This window comes from Babylonia areolata, chromosome 31, assembly GCF_041734735.1.
Source record: "Babylonia areolata isolate BAREFJ2019XMU chromosome 31, ASM4173473v1, whole genome shotgun sequence".
Lineage (NCBI taxonomy): Eukaryota > Metazoa > Mollusca > Gastropoda > Neogastropoda > Buccinidae > Babylonia > Babylonia areolata.
Window position 1 is genome coordinate 24,337,561 of NC_134906.1, and position 19,850 is coordinate 24,357,410.

Consider the following 19,850-nt stretch of genomic DNA (forward strand, 5'->3'; position numbering starts at 1 on the left):
ACGATCAGATGGTTTGGACATCTAACACGTATGGCACCTCACCAGATGGCCAGTAAAGCGTACAACAAAAGGATATCAGGATACAAGGCAAGAGGAAGACCAAGGAAGACCTGGATTGACGGTGTGAAAGAAACCCTGAAGACCCACAACATTCCACCCAACGAGGCCTTCCAGCTTGCCAGGGCCCGTCAGCTCTTTCTCCCCTCGACGCCCTAGATGGTACAAGAGGACGGATAAAGTAAAAGTAAAGTAAGGTTTACAAACACGGGAGTTATTTGCACAACAGGGTGTCATTGTGAGTTGACCCGACTGACAGTTGCCTTTTAGGCATTCACTGGTTTCATGTGTCGTTCAGTCAGGTTTCAGTCATGCACATGCACACACCTGTACATTAACTCACTCGCTACTGGGTGATTTGTAAGCATGCGTTCCTCTGTGTACTGGGCATTTGTATAGGTTTTTTTTTAAATTGTTAAAAAAATAATGAGTAAACACAGTCTCATGAAATTTGAACACACAATTGTTGAGGTATCAAATAAAGAGGCCACAATGTTTCATAACTCTAACTTCTAAAATGCTTTCTGTACAGCAGGAGGTAAAAAATGATATTTTTTCATGTGAGGGTGGTATAGAAAGTGTATAGGTGAAGTCTGCACTATTCATGAAAAAAGCATTGTTTTCCACAAATCTCACTCTTAGAATCCTATTAGAGTGTAAATGATGAATGAATGGGAGCCTCTCCAAACTGCAAGTGAACTTATTTCAACTCAAGGGGGTGGGGGGGCGTGGTCTGTCATGCCTGGTAACTTTTGTCTGTGAGTGTCTTGCCCCATGTAAGGTGGAAGTGTTGGAAAAGAAACATCAATTAAACAAACCCTTCCTCCATTTCAACAGGCAGTGGTTCATTAGCATATTCACCACCAATCACCCTCTCCATTCCAACTGCCTGTCACTTGCCACATCTACTGCCCCCCCCCCCCCCCCCCCCCCCCCCCCCCCCCTTCCCCTGCCGCTCACACCAGTTTCACTGTCCAAGACACATTGCCCTCCTGCTGATAGACTAAAATAACTCTGCTTTCTCCATCCCCTTCCATGTCACAGCCATCCCTTTGATCTTGTAAGCTGAAAGCACGATTTTTTTTTTTTTTTTTTTTTTTTTGCTGCCCCATCATCTGCACTGTTTCAGTGGCATTACTCCCACGCCGCTCATTTAGATTCCCCCATTCACAGCCACACCCGGGTTCGTCCGTCGCAGTTCCAGCGTCGGCAGTCCACAGGGAACCATCGATGTTAGGTCGCTAGGAGGCCACACACCAGAGGAGACCCTGCACTGCTGCTGAGTCACTTCGGTGGTGTTCAGTGGTGCCTGTTCTGTTTTAACATACTTAAGACACCACCTACTAAGCCCCCTACTAACGACAACAATGGCTTAGTTGTGGAGCCAGACTGAGTGAGCGTCCCTCCCAGAGTGGAGACTGCCATCACGCCCCTCGAACAACAGCCCCCCATGAATCTGCTGACACAAACAAGATTGACAGGGCTCACCGCAAGCACGGAAATGGAGGGGTATCGAAACTGAGGTCACCATGAGAGCAGGGCATAAAAGGCCACAGACTTTGAGACTATTTTGTTTAGTATTGATGACGATGGAGGAGGAGGAGGATGATGATGACGATGTTGCTATGGAGGTCCATTTTGGTTTGGGACTGCGTGACAAGGCTGTACTCTACGATTCCTGTCATAATGATATCCCGGCATTAACCAGGCCTGAGAGATACAGACACTTGCAGTGTTGGTCATGTAATTAGAGCAACACACCCAAAGACGCATCCTTGAAGTGGATGACACTTGACTGTGTGGTCCCAGTCTCCCCATTTAAGCCCACAGCACACTCTACTCTGGGTAGGAGCCAGCCACGGGCCAAAAAACCCACCTCTGCTGGGATTCGAACCCGCATCCTCCCAGCCGTCAGTCTGCGATGCTAACCACTTCGCTACAGCAGCTGGTAAAAGCACGAATTCCTTTCAAGAATAATGTGTTTGAGCCTGAGAGGCCATTTTCACACGTGCAGTCACTCGGTCCATGTTGGAATAAAAATAGCTTGAAACCTCAGTGACAAGCAAAGATTGGCCAATACCAGTGGTGTGATGTTTTGCTGTGCTAAGAAGGCAAGACAGGAGACCCATTCAGCACTGTCCATTCCCAGCTGTGTGAGGTGTGGAAATTTTTGAAAGTCAGAACGTGTATAGCGGTAATCAGTAGGGAACGCTCTTGCCTGTCATCACTTGATATCAGGTAATTAGTAGGGAGTGAGTTAACGTGGATTTTACGACAGTGGACATGGACAGCTCTTGTTGCTGTGGCTTGTTGTTTTTCTTTGTTTTTTAACTCTTTCCATACGAACGGCGAAAGAGACGACATTAACAGCGTTTCACCCCAATTACCACCATCAAAATATTGCAAGCGGAAAGCTCTTATACTGAAGAGGTGAATGTTGACAAAGAATACCACAATTCTGACGACGGAAGCTAAAGGTTGGGTCATTGAGACACCCACTGGACATCCGAGGGGTCTGTGTTGAGGGGAAGAGAGGGCTTGCCGTACTGAGTGACTTATCATTTGCTAAGTGCATGCTGCACATGGGGCATCAGTTTATCAGTTGTACCTGCAGGTCACACCAGTATCTATGCTTCGTAGTGATGATTATGTGAGGAGTGAATTATCAGGTGAAACGTTAATATCATACGTTTGTGTGTGGGGGGGGTAGGGGGAGGGGGATTGAGAGGAAATGGATCACTAAAAGACTGACGATGGTGCATTTTACTACAGGCTAAAAGTTATCGTTTAAAGCAGTTATGGAGTTGATTGTGTACTTTTGTTACTATTATATAAAAATAGGATTTGTACCGTGCTTTGTTGAGAAGCACATACGGAACAAACCATTGGTAGCATGGAGAATGCAGAAGTAAGTTGACACGCCAGACTGATTCACAGCGCTTGAAGCAACGGCGATGGAGAGGGACTGATGCAGAGACGCCAGCTGTTATGATTTCTTCTTCTGCGTTCACTCGTATGCACACGAGTGGGCTTTTACGTGTATGACCGTTTTTACCCCGCCATGTAGGCAGCCATACTCCGTTTTCGGGGGTGTGCATGCTGGGTATGTTCTTGTTTCCATGACCCACCGAATGCTGACATGGATTACAGGATCTTTAACTTGCGTATTTGATGTTCTGCTTGCATATACACACGAAGGGGGTTCAGGCACTAGCAGGCCTGCACACATGTTGACCTGGGAGATCGTAAAAATCTCCACCCTTTACCCACCAGGCGCCGTCACCGTGATTCAAACCCGGGACCCTCAGATTGACAGTCCAACGCTTTAACCACTCGGCTATTGCGCCCGTCTGTTATGATTTCGCTGTATCACAGTTTGTTCTGACATTACGCCAACATCAAAATTGTTCTGACAAGTTCATTTTCAACTACATAGCTTGGTCACATGCTTTCCTGTCGTAACATTACACAGACGCTCTAGACTATCAATGACAAGGCCGTCACTAGCCTTGGTCTAACACGAGATGCTCAGCTAATTGTGTACTCGTTTAAATTGAAACAGCATTGAGTGGACCAGTGAGCTTAATCTTAGCAGTTACACCATGTTGTAGGTATGCCCATGTGTTTGCATACCTTGTAGATAAAATGTACATTTGCTGATGTGGCTAGGAGTCCTAGTGTTCCTACCAGATTTCCTGGTTGTTCATACAAACACTTTTTTTTTTTTTTGCTGCCCCGTCATCTGCACCGTTTCAGTGGCATTACTCCCACGCCACTCATTTAGATTCGCCCCATACACGGCCACACCTGGGTTCGTCCGTCGCAGTTCCAGCGTCGGCAGTCCACAGGGAACCATCGATGTTAGGTCGCCAGGAGGCCACACACCAGAGGAGACCCTGCACTGCTGCTGAGTCACTTCGGTGGTGTATTCATACAAACACTTGACTGGGGTTGGCATCTCTGGTGATAGGGGCATGCACCTTCCTCCTTTTGACAGAGACCGTGAACTGAACGCACCCCACGTGGCTGTCATTTGGCATTCATATGTTATGTAATGGTGGTGTGACTCGTGAAATGCACTGAACAGTGGAAATGGGGTTCATGTACTAAGCAATGGTGGTGTGACTCGTGAAATGCACTGAACAGTGGAAATGGGGTTCATGTACTAAGCCACTTTTTTCAAAGGATGATTGAGCTGCATGTCGTATGTTGGTTTGTCAGTGTGTCTTTTTGAACAGGTGTTGTATGATTTGATTAAGCTGTGTGTCATGTGTATGCTTGTCGGTGTGTCATTCTGAAAAGGTGTTGTGCGAATTGATGAAGCTGTGTGTCATGTTTGTTTGTTGGTGTGTCATTTTGAAAAGGTGGTGTACGAATTTATTGAGCTGTGTGTTGTGCGTTTATTTGTTAACTCTCTCCATACAAACGGCGAAAGAGACGACGTTAACAGCGTTTCACCCCAGTTACCATCATCAAAGGTGAATGTTGACAAAGAATACCACAATTCTGACGACGGAAGCTAAAGGTTGGGTCATTCAGACACCCACTGGACATCCGAAGGGTCTGTGTAGAGGAGAAGAGAGGACTGGCTGTACTGAGTGAGTTAATGTGTCTTTTTGAACAGGTGCTGTATGAATTGTTTAAGCTGCATGTCATGCGTTTGTCAGCGTGTCGTTCTGAAAAGGTGTTGCGTGAATTGATTAAGCTGCATGTCATGTGTATATCGGTGCGTCTTTCTGAACAGGTGTTGTGTGAATTGATTCAGCTGCATGTCATGTGTTCATCGGTGCGTCTTTCTGAACAGGTGTTGTACGAACTGTGCGGTCGCTTGCTTCGTCAACCAGCTGTGGCTCAGGATGTTTGGGAAAAGGTGAGAATGATGGACGCCCTCAGTGATGTGTTGCTGTATAGTGATCAGTGGCACAGAGCATGTGGGGTTTTGACATCAGAATTCATGTGTTAGTTTTGTCCAGTCATTGAAAATGTCACTAATGATAATAGATGTGTTTTGGGGTGGGTTTTTTTTCAGATAAGGAGTTAACCTGTGTGTAATGAAAAAACCCCAAAACAACAACAACAACACACACACACACACACACACACACACACAAAACCCACAAAAAACACACATCCACAGATTACACAGTGATAAATATAGAGCAGTAGCGTTCTTTGACATGTCAAACAGTGCCTGCTCGACAGCAGTGGAATTTTGTACAGGCAGTTCCAGTTCCAAAGAAGTGTCCAGGAGTGTGCAGTGATCCATGTACGCTATACATCTGCTGTAAAAAAAAAAAAAATAAAAAAAAAATTAAAGTAGTAGATATTTGACCTTTGCATAAAGTACAAGCATTTGGTCAAACGATTTGTCATGGTTGTTTAGAAGTAAATATTTGACCTTTGCATAAAGTACAAGCATTTGTCAAAAGATTTGTCATGGTTGTTTAGCAGTAAATATTTGACCTTTGCATAAAGTACAAGCATTTGGTCAAAAGATTTGTCATGGTTGTTTAGCAGTATTTACCTGACCTTTGCATAAAGTACAAGCATCATTTGGTCAAAAGATTTGTCATGGTTGTTTAGCCGTAAATATTTGACCTTCGCATAAAGTACAAGCATCATTTGGTCAAAAGATTTGTCATGGTTGTTTAGCAGTAAATACTTGACCTTTGCATAAAGTACAAGCATTTGGCCAAATGATTTGACATGGTTGTTTAGCAGTATATACCTGACCTTTGCATAAAGTACAAGCATCATTTGGTCAAGATTTGTCATGGTTGTTTAGCAGTAGATAACTGACCTTTGCATAAAGTACAAGCATCATTTGGTAAAATGATTTGTCGTGGTTGTTTCAGAGGTTGACCACTAGATTTGGGATGCGTTTATGTATATACTGTGTGTGTGTGTAAAATTATATGTTGTTTTTTTTCTTTTCTTTTTTCTTCTTTTCTTGGTAATGTTTGCTCTCTTACAAGCTGCAGTTGTGATACGAATGGTATTGTTATTGCTTCAGGATGACGGTCTGTGGCTGCTGTATGAATCAGCCATGGGTTACTTCCCCCTTGACTTTTCTCGCTTCATCAGCATGACAGAGGCTTTGGCGTCGGCTTCGCCGGAGAGCGCCATCATGGTCAGTGGTTGTCGTTCGTGATGTTTGACAACGTTTGTATGTGAGTGTGTGTGTGTATGTGTATTGTGTATGTATGTGTGCTGTGTGTGTTGTGTATGTGTGAGTGTGTTGTGTATGTCTTTGTGTTGTGTATGTATGTGTGCTGTGTGTGTAATGTGCATGTATGTCTTTGTGTTGTGTATGTATGTGTGCTGTGTGTGTTGTGTATGTGTGAGTGTGTTGTGTATGTCTTTGTGTTGTGTATGTATGTGTGCTGTGTGTGTTGTGTATGTGTGAATGTGCTTGTTGTGTATGTCTGTGTGTTGTGTATGTGAGTGTGTGTGTGTGTGCATGTATGTGCATGGTGTTTACAGTTTTATTAAACATTGATAATTTCAATCATACAAATACGTTTGTGTAAGTCAAGTCGGTTCCTTGTTATATCAGACATACCTAACGACTTCAAAGTATCTGTGTGTGTATGTGTGCGTTTGTGACGTGTATGTGTGTGAGTGATACTTGAGTGTGTGGGGGTAGGATGTCTTGTCTGGCTCAGGTAGCAGCGAGCGTTGTGTGTTGACCTGCAGGTGAAGAACGCGCTGAGTGTGTGTGGGCTTGTGGGGGTAGGGCGTGTTGTGTGGCTCAGGTAACAGCGAGCGTTGTGTGTTGATGGGAAGGTGAAGAACACACTGAGTGAGACTTGAGCGTGTGTGGGGAGAAGGCGTGTTGCGTGGTGCAGGTAACAGCAAGCGTTGTGTGTTGACGGGCAGGTGAAGAACACGCTGAGTGTGTGTGGGGGTAGGGCGTGTTGTGTGGCGCAGGTAGCAGCGAGCGTTGTGTGTTGATGGGAAGGTGAAGAACACACTGAGTGAGACCTGAGTGTGTGTAGGGGGGAAGGCGTGTTGTGTGGCTCAGGTAGCAGCGAGCGTTGTGTGTTGACGGGCAGGTGAAGAACACGCTGAGGGAGCTGAGCGTGTACACAGAGTACCTGGACAACAACAGCGCACGGCACCTGCAGCCCTCGCCACGGGACCCCAACGGGTTCATCCTGACTGTGGATAAACAGCCCTACCTGGCAGGTAACTTAACAGTCGAGATCAAAGAACAGTGAGGCTTCTTCTTCTTCTTCTTCAACTTCTGTTTTTTCTTCACCCACGTTCACTCGTTTATACACGAGTGGGCTTCCACATGCATGGCTGGTTTTTTTACCCCCACCATGTAGGCAGCCATACTGAGTAGTACAGGTGAATAAAAAGGAAATACACAGTCGAGATGAAAGAACAATGAGGCTAATTAGAGCGTAAAGGATTAAAACAACAGTAAAGGGTAGTAACCTCTCTCTACTTACAAAGTACACAACTTCAAGTCAATGCTGCTTATGCTGCTGATTCAGCTACAACACAGGTAAATGAAAAGGAAATACACAGTCAAGATGAAAGAACAATGAGGCTAATAAGAGCGTAAGGGATTAAAACAACAGTAAAAGATAGTGATTCTCTCCACTTAAAAGGTACACAGCTTGAAGTCAATGCTGCTAATGTTACCAATTAAGCTAGCACACAGTTAAGTAAAAAAGAAGTTCACAGTCAAGATCAGAGAACAATGAGGCTGATATGAGAGTAAAAGGATTAAAACAACAGTAAAGGGTAGTAACTCTCCCCACTTATAAGGTTCACAACTTCACTTCAATGCTGCTTATGCTACCGATTCAGCTAGCACACAGGTAAATAAAAGGTACTGAGAGAGAGGAACAAACCCAGACACTTCCTCAAAAAAGGAAGTTCCAGGCCTGTCCTTTTAACCGATCATTTGACATACAGCACACAGCAGCAATGACAGAAGAAGTGTTCACAAGACAAATTAGCTCTTTATTCAAGACTGGTGTAGCCTTTTAGTCCTGAATATGCTACACAGAATATACAGACAAGTTCACAGTCATTGATAATCCCAATACTAACAAAAATAAAGCAGACTGATGTTCACCCGTTTGAGTTTTCTGGCTTCCTGGTGACCTGACACTAATTATTATTATTATATTTATATAGCACTGAATCTTGTTCAGAGACAAACCAAAGCGCTTTCGCACCAGTCATTCACACGCATGCATAACTCTAAAACTGGAAAAACTGAAGACAAGGAAGAGGCAGGCAAGGGAGGCTATTTTAGGAAGAGGTGGGTTTTAACTCTCTCCATATGAACGGCGAAAGAGACAACGTTAACAGCGTTTCACCCCAATTACAACCATCAAAATATTACAAGCGGAAGGCTCACACTGAAGAGGTGAATGTTGGCAAAGAATACCACAATTCTGACAACGGAAGCTAAAGGTTGGGTCATAGAGACACCCACTGGACATCCGAGGGGTCTGTGTAGAGGAGAAGAGAGGACTGGCTGTACTGAGTAAGTTAAGACCAGACTTGAAAGAGCTAAGTGTGGAGACCTGACGAAGAGAAAGAGGAAGTTCATTCCAGTTGCAAGGTCCAGAGACAGAGAAAGAACGGCAGCCAACAGTCGAGTGTTTGAATCTGGGTATGCATAAACAGAGTGGATCTGAAGCCGATCATAGAGATCGAGATGGAGTGTAGAGGTGAAGACTTACTGCCAACGCTGGAACCGCGACAAAGGAACCCAGGTGTGGTTTCGGAATGAGCGATGTTTTACTGTAATCATTCTGTTGTTTTATTTTAGGTATTCCTTTGTTTCACTGTAATTATTCTGTTGTTTTATTTTAAGTATTTTTTGGTATTCCTTTGTTTCACTGTAATTATTCTGTTGTTTTATTTTAGGTATTCCTTTGTTTCACTGTAATTATTCTGTTGTTTTATTTTAGGTATTCCTTTGGTATTCCTTTGTTTCACTGTAATTATTCTGTTGTTTTATTTTAGGTATTCCTTTGGTATTCCTTTGTTTCACTGTAATTATTCTGTTGTTTTATTTTAGGTATTCCTTTGGTATTCCTTTGTTTCACTGTAATTATTCTGTTGTTTTATTTTAGGTATTCCTTTGGTATTCCTTTGTTTCACTGTAATTATTCTGTTGTTTTATTTTAGGTTTTCCTTTGTTTCACTGTAATTATTCTGTTGTTTTATTTTAGGTATTCCTTTGTTTCACTGTAATTATTCTGTTGTTTTATTTTAAGTATTTTTTGGTATTCCTTTGTTTCACTGCAATTATTCTGTTGTTTTATTTTAGGTTTTCCTTTGTTTCACTGTAATTATTCTGTTGTTTTATTTTAGCTATTCCTTTGTTTCACTGTAATTAGTCCGTGGTTTTTCTGCACACCAGTGTGTCTGTCACTTGTTGCAGGAGACTTTGTGTTGCCTCACGGATCCAATGGACAGGTGATAGAGCTCTCAGGTGAGTGGAATGAAGTCAGCAGTTGTGAGAATGGATGCACAGTGTTTCTGTGAGCTCTCATGAGTGTACAGTATGTGTTGATTGAAGCGTTCAGTTTTATCACGGACTTTGACATTACTGGTGATACAGGGTATGGCCAACGCAGTTTTTTCATACCAAGCCCCCATTCTTTGGAATCTTCTTCTGTGTTCACTCGTATGCACACGAGTGGGCTTTTACGTGTATGACCGTTTTTACCCCGCTATGTAGGCAGCCATACTCCGTTTTCGGGGGTGTGCATGCTGGGTATGTTCTTGTTTCCATAACCCACTGAACGCTGACATGGATTACAGGATCTTTAACATGCGTATTTGATCTTCTGCTTGCATATACACATATACACACGAAGGGGGTTCAGGCACTGGCAGGTCTGCACATATGTTGACCTTGGAGATCGTAAAAATCTCCACCCTTTACCCACCAGGCGCCATCACTGTGATTCGAACCCGGGACCCTCAGATTGACAGTCCAACGCTTTAACCACTCGGCTGTTGCGCCCGTCATTCTTTGGAATCAACTTCCTCAGCCTCTCCGTTGCTCATCTTCGCTGCAATCTTTCAGATCCAGTCTGAAGACCCACCTTTTCCCCTCCTGAATAATTCTCAACAGCTCATCCCCCTTTCCGGATTGAACTAGAATGATTAGCGAGTTTGAGAGTATCAGAATTTGTTGGTTATATTTTTGATTGTGTGCTATGACTTGTGTGCGTGCTTGTCAGTTGGGTGGGGTGGGGTGGGGTGGGGGGAGAGGGGGGGTGAATAATTTCTAATAATGTTTGGTATCTTGTGTTCAATTTTTTCCTTTTTGATATTTACGTGTGTGTTCTATTTGTAAACACCTAGGGCTTATTTTCAAAATTAGGCGTAATTGCTCATAATGATAATAATAATAATAATGTGTGCAGCATTACCAGTGTTTTGGGGAAGAACTGTGACTATCAAACCAGGAGCCAAGTTGCACTGGCTCTTAGTGCTGCAGCCTTTGGGGCTAGTTGGCCTTTGGGGACCATCCCAACACTGACTGTCCGAAGGCCCTCTTGGCAGAGAGTGGGGGGGATGTAACTTGGGCAAGACGCTTTCCGTTATAATCATAATAATTCCAGCTCAGACAGTGTAGGCAGCAGTTGCCTCCTCTGCTCTTTCTGATGATCATAGTCAGACACAACTATCATTCATACATAGCATGTGGTGATGTCATTCTGTGGCTATCATACATACATGTCATGTGGTGATGTCATACTGTGACTATCATACATACATGTCATGTGGTGATGTCATTCTGTGACTATCATACATACATAGCATGTGGTGATGTCATACTTTGACTGACTATCATACATACATAGCAGGTGGTGATGTCATACTTTAACTATCATACATACATAGCATGTGGTGATGTCATACTGTGACTGACTAACATACATACATAGCATGTGGTGATGTCATACTTTGACTGACTATCATACATACATAGCATGTGGTGATGTCATACTGTGACTGACTATCATACATACATGTCATGTGGTGATGTCATACTGTGACTGACTATCATACATACATGTCATGTGGTGATGTCATACTGTGACTGACTATCATACATACATGTCATGTGGTGATGTCATACTGTGACTATCATACATACATAGCATGTGGTGATGTCATACTGTGACTGACTATCATACATACATGTCATGTGGTGATGTCATACTGTGACTGACTAACATACATACATAGCATGTGGTGATGTCATACTGTGACTATCATACATACATAGCATGTGGTGATGTCATACTGTGACTGACTATCATACATACATGTCATGTGGTGATGTCATACTGTGACTGACTATCATACATACATATCATGTGGTGATGTCATACTGTGACTGACTATCATACATACATGTCATGTGGTGATGTCATTCTGTGACTATCATACATACATGTCATGTGGTGATGTCATACTGTGACTGACTATCATACATACATAGCATGTGGTGATGTCATACTGTGACTATCATACATACATAGCATGTGGTGATGTCATACTGTGACTGACTATCATACATACATGTCATGTGGTGATGTCATACTGTGACTGACTATCATACATACATGTCATGTGGTGATGTCATACTGTGACTGACTATCATACATACATAGCATGTGGTGATGTCATACTGTGACTGACTATCATACATACATGTATGATTGTCAGTCAGTCATGTCCGACTATGACCATCAGGACAGCAGAGGTGGCAACTGCTGTCCCAACTATCTGGGCTAGAAACTGATTATAGTGGAGAATGTCTTGCTCAAGTTACATCCCAACTCTCTCAGCCAAGAGGGTTTCAGGACAGTCTGCGCTGAGGTGGTTCCCAAAGGCAAACTAGCCACCCTGAGAATCATAAGACTAAGCTGTAAATGACTTCCCACTGCAATGGAGAAACCACTGATTATACAGCTCTCACTTGGCTGTCAGCCCAGCTGTAAACTTATGCCAGTCTGTGATAAAAGCTGAGCATTTGGACTAACATACATATCATTTGTATTTCTTTTCTTTTTTTTTTTATCACAACAGATTTCTCTGTGTGAAATTCAGGCTGCTCTCCCCAGGGAGAGCGCGTCACTATACTACAGCGCCACCCAATTTTTTGTAATTTTTCCTGCGTGCAGTTTTATTTGTTTTTCCTATTGAAGTGGATTTTTCTACATAATTTTGCCAAGAGCAACCCTTTTGTTGCCATGGGTTCTTTTACGTGCACTAAGTGCGTGCTGCACATGGGACCTCGGTTTATCATCTCATCTGAATGACTAGTGTCCAGACCACCACTCAAGGTCTAGTGGAGGGAGAGAAAATATTGGCGAATGAGCCGTGATTCGAACCAGCGCGCTCAGATTCTGTCGCTTCCTAGGTGGACGCATTACCTGTAGGCTGTCACTCCACATGAATCGTGTAGTGATATCATAGTTGGACACAGCTGACTGTCATACATATGTGGTGATACATGTGTGCAGCATTACCGCAGGGTGTGGCAGAGCAGCTCTTGGGCCCCCTGATTCGCTGGGAGGTGCACTACAACGGCTGGTCCCTCCTGCTAGCAGAGGTTGGGGAACTGCTGCGTCAGATCACCCACGGGGCCGGTGAGCGACCGCTGTCTGTTTCCCTCCATGATATTTGTATTTGTATTTCTGTTTTATTGTACACAACAGATTTCTCTGTGTGAGATGCGGGTTGCTCTCCCCACGGAGAGCCATGTCGCTACGCTGAGAGCGCCACCCATTTTAAAAATATTTTTTCCTGTGTGCTGTTTTATTTGTTTTTCCTATCAAAGTGGATTTTTCTACTGAATTTTGCCAGGAACAATCTTTTTTTCGCCGTGGGTTCTTTTGTGCTAAGTGCATGCTGCACTTGGGACCTTGGTTTATCGTCTAATCCAAATGACTAGCGTCTAGACCACCACTCAAGGTCTAGTGGTGGGGGAGAAAATATCGGCGGCTAAGCAGTGATTCGAACCAGCGCGCTCAGATTCTCTCGCTTCCTAGGTGGACGCGTTACCTCCAGGCTATCACTTATATGAGATAAAGAGAATATCATATATATGTATCATATGGATATATATACATACATAGATTGTATTGGATACATTTTTCCTCAACTTTGACACGTATACCCTATAATACTGTGTATGTAATATGTGGCTGTGACCTGTCGAAACAAAGTTGTGAAGTGTATCGTGGTTGATGTTTGAACCAGGAAGTATGACGTTCGAAAGGAAACCCTATATTAACCTTAATAGAAGTCACAAATAATCCATTTTCAAATGACAGAGATGCCAGCTGTTACGATTAATTTTTGTCGTATTTTGTTACGCTCGATCGCAGTTTGTTCCATTATGCCAACATCAAAATTATTCCGACAAGTTCATTTTCGACTACATAGCATGGTCACATGCTTTCCTGTCGTAACATTACCCAGACGCTCCGGACCTTACGATTACGAGGCCAGGGCAGTCACTACTAACCTTGGTCTCGCGTGGTGATGCTCAGCTAATCACATACATGTTTGCATTGAAACAGCATTGAGTGGGCCAATCAGCTTAATCGTAGCAGTTACACCATGTTGCAAGTAGGCCCAAGTGTTTGTATGCCTTGTGGATAAAGTGTACGTTTGCTGATGTGGCCCGGAGTTTGAGTGTTTGAACCAAGTATTTGTTATTGTTCCTACAAACACGTCACTGGAGGAAGGTAGTAGAATGGTCATGACGTTCATCTGTCTTCTTCTTCTTCTGCGTTCGTGGGCTGCAACTCCCATGTTCACTCGTATGCACACGAGTGGGCTTTTACGTGTATGACCGTTTTTACCCGCCATGTAGGCAGCCATACTCCATTTTCGGGGGTGTGCATGCTGGGTATGTTCTTGTTTCCATAACCCACCGAACACTGACATGGATTACAGGATCTTTAGCGTGCATATTTGATCTTGTGCTTGTATATACACACAAAGGGGGTTCAGGCACTAGCAGGTCTGCACATATGTTGACCTGGGAGATCGTAAAAATCTCCACCCTTTACCCACCAGGCGCCGTCACCGTGATTCGAACCCGGGACCCTCAGATTGACAGTCCAACGCTTTAACCACTCGGCTATTGCGCCCGTCTCTCATCTGTCAATACAGAGGGTCTGTGAGGGTGTGGGTTTGAATCCTGCTCTTGTCTTTTCTCCCAAGTTTGACTGGAAAATCAAATTGAGCATCTAGTCATTCAAATAAACCAAGATCTCGTGTGCAGCATGCACTTGGCAAACTGGAAAAGAACCCATGGCAACAAAAGTGTTGTCCTTTTGGCAGAATTATGTGAAAAGAAATCCACTCAAGGTACGGAAGCATGCACTCGAGGCTTGACAAGCACGCTGGGTTATGCTGCTGTCAGGCATCTGCCTAGCGGATGTGTAGCGTGTATGACGTCTCCTTGAGAAAGAGAAAGTGAAAGTGAAACTCCTGGTTGTTCCTTCAGTTTCAGTTTCAGTTTCAGTAGCTCAAGGAGGCGTCACTGCGTTCAGACAAATCCATATATGCTACACCACATCTGCCAAGCAGATGCCTGACCAGCAGCGTAACCCAATGCACTTAGTCAGGCCTTGAGAAAAAAAAAAAGAAAAGAAAAAAAGGTGAATAAATAATAGATAAGCTTACATAAATAAATAAATAAATAATAATTATAATATAAAAAAAGGTTGTAGTAATAATAATAATAATAAAATAATAATAATAAAAAATAAATAAATGAATAAGACAACAATGATGATAAATAAGCAAATAAATGTAAAACATGAAGACACACATTCACACATACACCCCACACATGCATAACAGATATGCACCAAGCATGCAGTTTCACAGATATGAAAGCACAGTCAAATACATATAAACGTACATGAGCTCCAACACACACACACACACACACACACACACCACACACATTACCCTGCACCTCCTCTACCCCCCTCCTCCACATACTCATTTCTAGTCTACGTATCGCAGCTTCAGACACTTGACAGGGGTTGGCATCTTGGTGCAGGTATGGTGCAGGGAGGGCAGGTGCAACACGTTACCATGGTGATGGAGCTGGTGTTGCACGTGCTGAAGGCTGACACGGCCACCGCCACACAGGAGTTTGCTCCCTTCCTCGCTCTCTGCTACGATCTGATTCACAGGTTATGGGCCCTTTTTTTCTTCTGTGTCTTGTTTTTTTGTTGTTGTCGTGTGTTGGGTTTTGTTGTTTTTTTTGTGGTTTTTTTGTGTTTATTGCATTATTATGTTAAATATTCACAGGTTATGTTCTTCCATTTTACCTTGTGCATATGTATATATGTGTGTTTGTGTTCTGATTAGTGATTACAAGAACAATAATGATATTATTATTATTATCATGTTGCATTCCTTGACCTTTTGTAATACATGTGTTTGAGTTTTGTTTATTGTATTATTATTGCTCTGTATTATTACTACCATTTACAGGTTACGCTCTGCCTTTGCCTTGACTTTTCTTTTAGGCACTGAAAAAGTATACATGCGAGCCTGCTTCCATATTTACATATTGTGGATGCACAGACTCGCTTATGTCCGTACTATGTTATGTGTGTGTGACTATCCGTTTGTACACATACAAGTATTTGTGTGTGTGTGCACGGCAAGACATTCGCGCGAGAATGAGTTGGTATGAAATGCACTACTTTGCTTGTGAAATGCACTACTTTGCTTGCTTGTGTTCTTATGCATGAATTAACTCTCGTCTTACATGAGCTCTAGCAGTAGGTCTTTGTCACTGGCCCTGAAACTGGGTTTGGTCATGAGGGCACGGCACTGCTGAACACATCACCTTTTTTGACTCACTTGTGTAAACAAAGTGAGTCTATGTTTTAACCCGGTGTTCGGTTGTCTGTGTGTGTGTGTGTCTGTGTGTCCGTGGTAAACTTTAACATTGACATTTTCTCTGCAAATACTTTGTCAGTTGACACCAAATTAGGCATAAAAATAGGAAAAATTCAGTTCTTTCCAGTCATCTTGTTTAAAACAATATTGCACCTCTGGGATGGACACAAAAAAATAATAAATGAAGCCTAATTATATGCAAACTACATTTACTGTTATATTTATAATTTTTGTATTCTCTAAACTTGGCACTTTGATCTGATATTCTGACCCAACAACAAGAGCAGTCATTATTATCATTTTTTGTTCAAACAGGAACTTCTTTTGCTAAGCATGGAAGTTTTATTTATTTTGCAAACGTTTTGGTGCAGATAGTAAAAAAGGGAAATTACTCTGTAATTAATGCTAGGGGACTTAATTCGAATCTGGTTTGGACTTCTTTTTTTTTCTTTTTTAATGCGAAGCTTTATAATAACAATACAGAACACATTTTAACGATTAGATTTTTTTTTTTTTAAGTGTATCACAAGTGAGTCTTGAAGGCCTTGCCTCTCTTGTTTTTTCTGGGGATAGTGGGATGGGGCCTGGGTTTCTGCAAAGCTGCTCTTGTTGACTGTCGACGTCTTTCGCTGTCTGCCTCATCTCCTTTTCCCCTGTTGCAGCAGGAATGAATGAATGAATCTTAATTTTCCAACGGTTAAGATATTAGGACTTTGGCCGACTTAACGTATCTGCCGTTGTTCTAAGAGACACACAAACATGTACACATATCACTCATATCTTTACGAAACAGAGGCGAGTAACACACCACACACACACACACACACACACACACACATGCACGCTGAAGGAAAAACAACAATAAAAAATCCCTAGCATGAATGCTACACATGAATGATTCGAGTGAAATTAACACAGAAAAGTAATAATGAAATTTAAAACACAAATGTGAGAAACAGAAAAAAGATGGTGATAGGGATATGGACAGATGGATACACTATGTGGGGGAAGAGAGAGATACGGATACGGATACGGATGTTTTATTCAATATAGGCCATGGCCCCTCATGAAGGGGTGGTGTAAACAAACATTACAGAGGTAATATATTCAGATATGTAACATAACACAGTTGTAACCTGAAAATGAGAAAAACAGTCATTATCTGCATTTAGTCTTATTCACACATGATAACAAAAAAAGCGGAAAACTAGCACACACTCAACTGCAAATTGTATTTCTAATCTTTAAGGCTTTATATAAGTAAATTGATAGCTGTTTATTAACGTGTTCCTTAGTGGATGACATAAGCAAATACAGTCTGAACAAGGAAGGTTGCCTATGAAGGGGAAGAGAGAGACAGACAGACAGACAGACAGACAGAAACAGAGAGATGCCAGTGAGAAAGCAGTAAGAAAAGAGGAAAAAGGTGTGAGGTTGGCTGAGGATGGTTCACAATTTTCGATACATGTGAGAATATGTGGAGTGATGGCCTACAGGTAACGCGTCCGCCTAGGAAGCGAGAGAATCTGAGTGTGCTGGTTCGAATCAGGGCTCAGTGACAAATATTTTCTCCCCCTCCCCTAGACCATGAGTGGTGGTCTGGACGCTAGTCATTCGCATAAGACAATAAACCGAGGTCCCGTGTGCAGCATGCACTTAGCGCACGTAAAAGAACCCACGGCAACAAAAGGGTTGTTCCTGGCAAAATTCTGAAGAAAAATCCACTTTGATAGGAAAAACAAATAAAACTGCACGCAGGGGAAAAAAAAGGGGGGGGTGGTGCTGTAGTGTAGCGACGCGCTCTCCCTGGGGAGAGCAGCCCGAATTTCACACAGAGAAATCTGTTGTGATAAAAAGAAATACAAGTACAAAAATATAGACTGATTGACATGATCAGACCAGGATGTCTGTGCAGCCCTGTTTTTGACGGTCTGTGATTTTTTGGGCAGGTTTTCCGTCTTGAGGCCGGCTCCTCTGGACCTGCTGAGTGCTGCCCTCAACTGCATCGCCTGCGCTGCCACCGTCTGCCCCAAAGAGGTATGTGTGCTGGGATGCAGAGGCGGAGGTGTCAGCCATGCGGTAAAGCGCCAGCATGGGAAACGAGAGAATCTGAGCCCATGGGGTCGATCGAATCCGACTCTCAGCAGTATTTTCTCCCCCTTTCCAGCAGACCTTGAGTGGTGGTTTGTTCGCTAGTTTGACGGGCGCAATAGCCGAGTGGTTAAAGCGTTGGACTGTCAATCTGAGGGTCCCGGGTTCGAATCACGTTGACGGCGCCTGGTGGGTGAAGGGTGGAGATTTTTACGATCTCCCAGGTCAACATATGTGCAGACCTGCTAGTGCCTGAACCCCCTTCATGTGTAAACGCATGCAGAAGATCAAATACGCACTTTAAAGATCCTGTAATCCATGTCAGCGTTTGGTGGGTTATGGAAGCAAGAACATACCCAGCATGCACACCCTCGAAAGCGGAGTATGACTGCCTACATGGCGGGGTAAAAACGGTCATACACGTAAAAGCCCACTCGTGTACATGCGAGTGAACATGGGAGTTGCAGCCCACGAACGCAGAAGAAGAAGAAGAATCCAACTCGTCAGCAGTATTTTCTCCCCCTTTCCAGCAGACCTTGAGTGGTGGTTTGTTCGCTAGTTAGTCGGAACGAGACAGTAAACCGAGGTCCCGTGTGTAGCGCGCACTTAGTGAGCGTAAAAGAACGCACAGCAACAAAACAGTTGTGCCTGGTGAAATTGTCGTGGGAAGAGTCTGCTTTGCTAGGAAAACATATAGATTTAATTACACATACTTAACCGTGACCCACTAGTGCAGACTCCGGCAGGGGTCTGACATTCCTGTCCTGTGCAAACTACTATCCGCCTATGCGGAGAAAACGAAAGTAGCTACGGCCGATAACCTCCCGGAGTAGGTTACCTCCCCTTTGCCCCCCTGACTAGCGCCCTCTTTTTCCAGCAGCCATCATGACTCTGTTCCTGTGCCCTTCATACAGCTAAGTTTTTTAATATTTTCTGTCTGTCTGTCGATTCTCTGGCGTTCTTGTTCTGGCGTTCACTGCTCAGCCGCCGATATTTTTCAAATTATGTCTCCAACCAGGTCACATAATTATATAGCTTGATTGGGCAATCGCACTAAAATTAAGGCACGATCGCAGTCGATTCGCTGACTCTGGGCCCTCTACTTTGGGCTCTCTCAACAACGCCAACCCACCGCCTCCTCCACTTCCTCCGCTCCCTCTGGTCAACTCCAGACCTCCACCAACTTACATTTACAGGCAGAAAAAAAAAAGAAGAAAGAAAACGGGTGGCACTGCACTGCACTGTCAGGATACATGTTGTTCCTAGGGAGAGCGGCCTGAATTCCGCACAGAAAAAAACGCTTTGACAAAACGTAATAAAAGCAATGCAATGTAATGTTTTTGGGGGTTGGTTTTTTGTTTTGTTTTTTTTGTTTTTCCAGACCACCACTCATGGTCTAGTGGAGGAGGAGGAGAAGAAAATACTGTGTTTTGTATTGATTCCAACAGACCCAGACTGTGACGGTGTTTCTCATTGTATTGTGGAACAAGGTGACGCAGATTACGACTGTGTTTTGTCTGTGGGTTTTTTGTTGTTGTTGTTGTTTTTATTGATGCCAACAGGTGTGGCACAAGGTGACAGACTATGACAGTGGGGTTTTTTTTGTTTGTTTTGATTTGTGCCAACGACGGGCGCAACAGCCGAGTGGTTAAAGCGTTGGACTGTCAATCTGAGGGTCCCGGGTTCGAATCACGTTGACGGCGCCTGGTGGGTGAAGGGTGGAGATTTTTACGATCTCCCAGGTCAACATATGTGCAGACCTGCCA

At 43.4% G+C, this 19,850-nt stretch overlaps 3 protein-coding genes across 3 annotated transcripts in view; 2 read left to right on the forward strand and 1 right to left on the reverse strand.

Moving 5' to 3' along the window:
* The window catches only part of LOC143276318 (uncharacterized), a 492,860-nt gene extending 482,804 nt beyond the window's left edge, over nt 1-10,056 (forward strand). The window contains exon 2 of the mRNA XM_076580824.1: nt 9,987-10,056. The gene's annotated coding sequence lies outside the window, so the exon portion shown is untranslated. The remainder of the gene's footprint in view (nt 1-9,986) is intronic.
* LOC143276315 (nucleoporin NUP188-like) overlaps nt 1-19,850 on the forward strand; it is a 115,932-nt gene that overhangs the window by 32,780 nt on the left and 63,302 nt on the right. The window contains exons 16-22 of the mRNA XM_076580820.1: nt 4,862-4,927; nt 6,071-6,187; nt 7,113-7,245; nt 9,473-9,523; nt 12,579-12,704; nt 15,140-15,275; nt 17,943-18,030. Of these exons, the coding sequence (XP_076436935.1) occupies nt 4,862-4,927; nt 6,071-6,187; nt 7,113-7,245; nt 9,473-9,523; nt 12,579-12,704; nt 15,140-15,275; nt 17,943-18,030 (717 nt within the window). The remainder of the gene's footprint in view (nt 1-4,861; nt 4,928-6,070; nt 6,188-7,112; nt 7,246-9,472; nt 9,524-12,578; nt 12,705-15,139; nt 15,276-17,942; nt 18,031-19,850) is intronic.
* The window catches only part of LOC143276316 (galactoside alpha-(1,2)-fucosyltransferase 1-like), a 294,798-nt gene continuing 289,131 nt past the window's right edge, over nt 14,184-19,850 (reverse strand). The window contains exon 3 of the transcript XR_013053548.1: nt 14,184-14,221. The gene's annotated coding sequence lies outside the window, so the exon portion shown is untranslated. The remainder of the gene's footprint in view (nt 14,222-19,850) is intronic.